This window comes from Buceros rhinoceros, unplaced genomic scaffold (assembly GCF_000710305.1).
Source record: "Buceros rhinoceros silvestris isolate BGI_N320 unplaced genomic scaffold, ASM71030v1 scaffold10969, whole genome shotgun sequence".
Lineage (NCBI taxonomy): Eukaryota > Metazoa > Chordata > Aves > Bucerotiformes > Bucerotidae > Buceros > Buceros rhinoceros.
The window spans coordinates 2,646-7,954 of record NW_010433272.1 but is presented as its reverse complement, the minus strand read 5'-3'; the positions used below and the strand labels follow the sequence as shown (position 1 = coordinate 7,954).

General features: G+C 39.9%; 1 protein-coding gene across 1 annotated transcript in view; it reads right to left on the bottom strand.

The window, feature by feature from the left end:
- Positions 1 to 689: 689 nt before the first annotated feature.
- Positions 690 to 5,309, bottom strand: part of LOC104500408 (3-oxo-5-alpha-steroid 4-dehydrogenase 1-like) — a gene marked incomplete at both ends in the record, with an annotated part of 5,304 nt that continues 684 nt past the window's right edge. The window contains one exon of the mRNA XM_010144047.1: positions 690 to 782. Within this exon, the coding sequence (XP_010142349.1) occupies positions 690 to 782 (93 nt within the window). The remainder of the gene's footprint in view (positions 783 to 5,309) is intronic.

The following is a 5,309-nucleotide window of genomic DNA, read 5'->3' as shown; positions in this document are numbered from 1 at the left end:
CTGAAAGGAGGTTGTAGGGAGGTGCAGGTCAATCTCTTCTCCAGTATTAAGAATGACAGGACGAGGGGGAATGGCCACAAGTTGCGCCAGGGGAGATTTAGGTTGGATATTAGGAAAAATTTCTTTACAGAGAGGGTTATTAAGCATTGGAACAGGTTGCCCAGGGAGGTGGTGGAGTCCCCATCCATGGAAGTGTTTAAAAACCGTGTGGATGTGATGCTGAGGGACATGGTGTAGGGACCCTGGCAGTACAGGGGTAACGGTTGGACTCAATGATCTTTAAGGTCTCTTCCAACCAGATGATTCTATGATTCTGTGATTCAAGCAGGATCAGCCAGAGCAGGTTGCCCAGGACCATGTCCAGTCTGGTTTTGAGTATGCCTACAGATGGAGATTCCACAACCTCTCTGAGCACCACATTCCAGTATTTAACCACTCTGACAGTGAGAAATTGTATCTGAATTTCATGTGCTTGAATTTTGTGACCAGTCCCTCTGGTCCTGTCTCTGGGCACCACTGAGAAAAGCCTGTCTTCTTTTCTTTATTCCCTTCCATCAAGTATTACACACATTGACAAGATCCCCCTGAGCCTTCTCTTCTCCAGGCTGAGCAGTCACAGCTCTCTCTGCCTCACCTCACATGAGAAATGCTTCTTTTGCTATATAAATCTCTGTAACATTTTTACTCACCTTTTGGTATCTTGTAACCAGATTCCCCCGGTTTTCTCAGATTTCTGAGGATATGATCAGAATGAATATTGATTGCCATGCCAGTCAGCCACCCTGTAAAACCTAAAGAGAAATATTTAAAATACTGTCTTTAATACACTGAGCCAAAGTGCTTGTTCAGAAAACAAACTACAGTCATATATCACATACTAGTCATGTTATCCCAAAGCAGCAGTAATGAAAGCAGTGTAAGTAATTCTGGTGACATGCTGCACGACCCCAGTACCACACTGAGCTCTTCAGTCAGCAGAGCTCGCAGGAATACATATATATGCGTATGTAAGGTGTATATTTCCCTAACTTCCACAGAGAAAAACAAATACGCTAACATTTTAAAGAGAGAAACTGCCACTCTCATTCCTGCCAGATGTGTTTCTCTTTTTAACTGACAATATACCAGTTTCCACATCAGATGTCTGTGCAATAAAAAGAATAATACAATTGTGAAGGAATGAATGCACTGTTTACTTGCATCATTCAACAAGATGGCTTTCATAGAAACTCAGATAATTGTCACATTCTGCATCCTTATGTCTTGTGGCCGTAATTGCATGGGCTAAATCAAAAGAAATTTAGGATGGAAATTCAGTATTCTTACCCTTCCATTTTGAGTTTTTGGCTACATGTTACCTATGTAATCTTCCTTGGAAGGCAGCATTCCTTATTACTAGGAGCAAACAAGATTTGGGTTTTGTGGGCAGATCCATTTCATTGTTTTGAATCCACCTCCAAAATTCTTGCTTTTTATTTAAATTACCAAGAAAATGCCAGTGACATGCTTCTAGAAAAAAGTCACTTCACACACCAGATAAAGGTTTGCCTTTTTGCACCTGTAACTTCAGTCCTTCAGATGGTTCTCTTTCAATACAGAGAAATCCAGTAGAATGAGCATCTCAGCAAAGAGTCTGAGTAGATATCCAGATGTTTAAGGGCATATTGCAAGACTAATAGGACATAAGCTACATTAGAAAATGAAGCCACACATGTAAGCAGACCTTGCCACTTAAACACATTGTTAGGCAGCTAGTAAGTGTCATTAGTAATCAAGGTGTGTAGATGCCTTATGTAAAATGTCTTCTGTGGTAATATTTTACTGTAATCCTTTCAACTAGATATTCACTAATTACATCCTCATGAGATAGATTAGATCAACACAATGATGAATTTACAGACTAATTCATATAATGAAAACATTCAAAACCACAGAGTGAATAATTCAAATACTGTTGAATTCTACTTTTAAGAGATAATTTTAACTTTTTTCCTTCAAAACAGTTCTCTATCCAAACAGAGAATATTAAATCCACCGCATCCAGAAACAAAAAATAGTTTACTTCTCCTAGCATTAGTAATTACGTATCAATTTGCTAACTGCCAGAGAAGATGGAGACTACCTTGGTAAATGAGAGATGTTATTTATACAACTAAATAAGCAAGTAATAATCTTTATCTATACAATAATATGAAAGGAAATTTCTTAACGGGCACATAGATTAGTTCTACTTAAATGTTAACAATATTTCTACTAATTTTCTTCAGTATTAGCATGAGGAAAAATCTATCCTGAAAGTTAGTTCTAAGAAGTTCTAGAAAGAATACTATATTTCTTTCTCAAGAGAGGACATTAGACCCTTCAATTTCTCTGAAATGCCACCATAATCTTGGAGAATTTTACCAATTTCTGTATTGGTACCTGTTTGTAAATTAAGTAAATGAACTACTAAGAACTTTTCAGATAATGCAAGCAGACAGGAGCTTGTTTTAAAAGCGCCCAATTACTATAGAAGATCAGTTTGATTCTGTCCGTTTTTAACCCTCCTACTTGATAACTACCACATGTCAGAAGGAAACAATCAAATTTGTCTTCATGGACGACAAGCCAATGAATGTAGGCTATTTTCACAGCAGTCCTCTTTGATTTGAAGATCTGCATTCCCCTGAAGGACTGCATAACCACATTTTCTGTGACTATACTCTGTGGGCATTGTAATTCACTGTCCTCATCCTCAGATTCTCACGATGGCTGAGTCCTAGGGACTGCACTCTAAAAGCCAAGAGCTGGTTATGGACCACAGTCTTCATGACTTGGCTTCCACCACGGGAAACACGGATACGTAAACAGGAAGGGAGCTCAGAACCAAAGGATGCACCAAACCACATAGATGACCTCAAGAGGCTTTTTGCCTTCATCGGGATACACCTGTGGATTAAGGCTTGGGTTCATACTTGGAGAACACTTGCATAAGGTGGCCAGTAACTAAGTCTACGTTACCAAACAACCTAGTGAAGCAGAAGAGCACTTGTGAGTTGTTGCACAAGTGCCCTCTTCACCCTCACCCATATAGAATCTCACCTGAAAAGACCTAGTTTTGTTTTGCAGGATATTTCAGAATGACAGTATGGTAACTGCTGTCAAGTCCACCTCCCCACTCTGGGTTTCAAGAATGTGCAGTGCAAGATGCTGTATAGAAACATCAGGAGGCCAGTTTATACAGCTGTGCTGAAAGTGCCTGATAGACATTTCAGGTGAACCAGTACTTCGTCTCAGATAGGGTGGTCAGTCATTCCAAGACAGCACAATATCATTTGGACCATCCATATACCTATAGACAGTAGGAGAGATACTGACTAACCCACATCCCTCAGTCATGAGACCATATTTATATATGGACAATGCTCATGCTCTCATGTCTGTTCTGTGTAAAGAGCAGAGGTGGCCTGTGTGCTTGGTTGTCTGATTGCCAGATAAAAAGCCTCATGCAGCAGACTAGGTGCTGATGGTCTGTCGTCTGCACCTTTGGAGTTATAGGTACCGTTTTCTCCACAGCAGCTCTGCAAAGCAGAGGTGTTTTGATGCACAGAAGAGGTTGACCATCAACATTAGAAGGAAGTAGTTGAATGGAGATTTAAAGAAGTAAGAAAAGACATACGGCATACTGTAAAGGGTTTGATGAAGCTCAAACAAGCAAAGGAAGGAAGGAGTTTCCAACTAGAAGTACAGACAGATTAGGAAAGAACACAAGGGGGAAACACGGAGGTGCATACGTGCCTGTTTGTAGCATTCACTGCTTCAGGTATCATGGGTATCTGTGGTAAACTCACAACTGGCACACATGTGTAAGGCACATGCTAAAAGATTATGAAGTTGTTCCCACATTGTTTTGCAATCTCATTGTTTATCAAGTGTTGTACTGCATTTGAAGCAGAACATTTCCATTTCCAAAACAGATGAGTTCACTGCTCTAAGCCAATACACAGTCCAGACAAACCATGAGGGAACAACATCAAAACTGTACTGCTGCTCCAAAACAATTGCTGGTGTAACTACTGCTTTCCCAGAATTAACTCCTAAACATATGAAAGCAGACAGTCAATCTGTATACTAAGGCTCCACAACAGAACACGTCAGTTGTTTGAAACCTCCCACCACTTCTTGAAACCACCCAGCCACACTTTTCCAAATTTCTGTCTTCACCACAAATTTATGTCATTTCAGCTACTGAACCTTGTTTGGTTGCTATTTGTAGACACTCTACCATGTAACTTCTACATGTAACTTCGTGTAGACTGAAGAAATATCTTGTTATCCCTCAGTAAACACGATTTCTTCCTATTGTTTTTTTCTAACCTTCCACTCAAATTCTTTTAGTAATTTTAAACAGAGGCTTAAAGACACTGCCAGCTGTTTTTGAAGAACTAAAGCAATAGTAGTCCAGTTGTTCAGGGAGCATCCAGTGTTCAATACAGCACTTCTACATTTGATGTGACCAAAGCTGCAAGCATAAACTGCAGATATTTGGAGGTACCTAGCTGGGATGAATACCAAACAGCACAAACGGTACTGCCTCCTAATCTTGGCAAGAGAACCTATTTTTATTTGCATTTCTTCAATCTTTTAGTCATGACAGTGACTAAACACTGAACAGTGGCCCTTTACTGTAATCCATAATCATACTGCAATAGAGATAAAAGCTTATTCTTGCTGTAAATGACTTGAGATATGTGGAAGTTACAGTAACTTGCTCTGGCTCCAGAAGAACAAGAGTACTGGCTCAGATCCAGTATTCCGCCTTTCACTGACAAGGCAAAACAACCTGCTTCATCTTCAGATCAAAAAGATCTTTATGTAAAGATTTCCTCAAAAAATGACAACATGTTTTTCACAGTTCTAGGAGAGGTGATGCCTAGGAAACAAAAAAATATGGCAAAGACAATACTTTGTCACTAAACATCTTGGCCTTTTAATCATATGCATGGCTTCAGGTACAAATGTATCCTCACCTCCTGACAGCAGTGAATAACCAACCACTCCACCCCTTCCTTGTGGGCCTGTTTTGTTCTCTGACAAAGCCCACTCCATGATGAGGGTGGGTGGGTGGGTTGGTGCATGTACATATATTCTACCACCAAGGATTTTTGGCCTTACAAGTGGTACCCTGGTATTTAGCAGCCACCCTCACTAGATTTTTTACTCCATTAATTTGTTCACTTCTGTTTGATGGCATACATACCTTTAGTACCTATGCCATCAAGAAGCAAGGGGTTTCAGTTTAATCTACATGGTACGTGGAAAATCTGCTT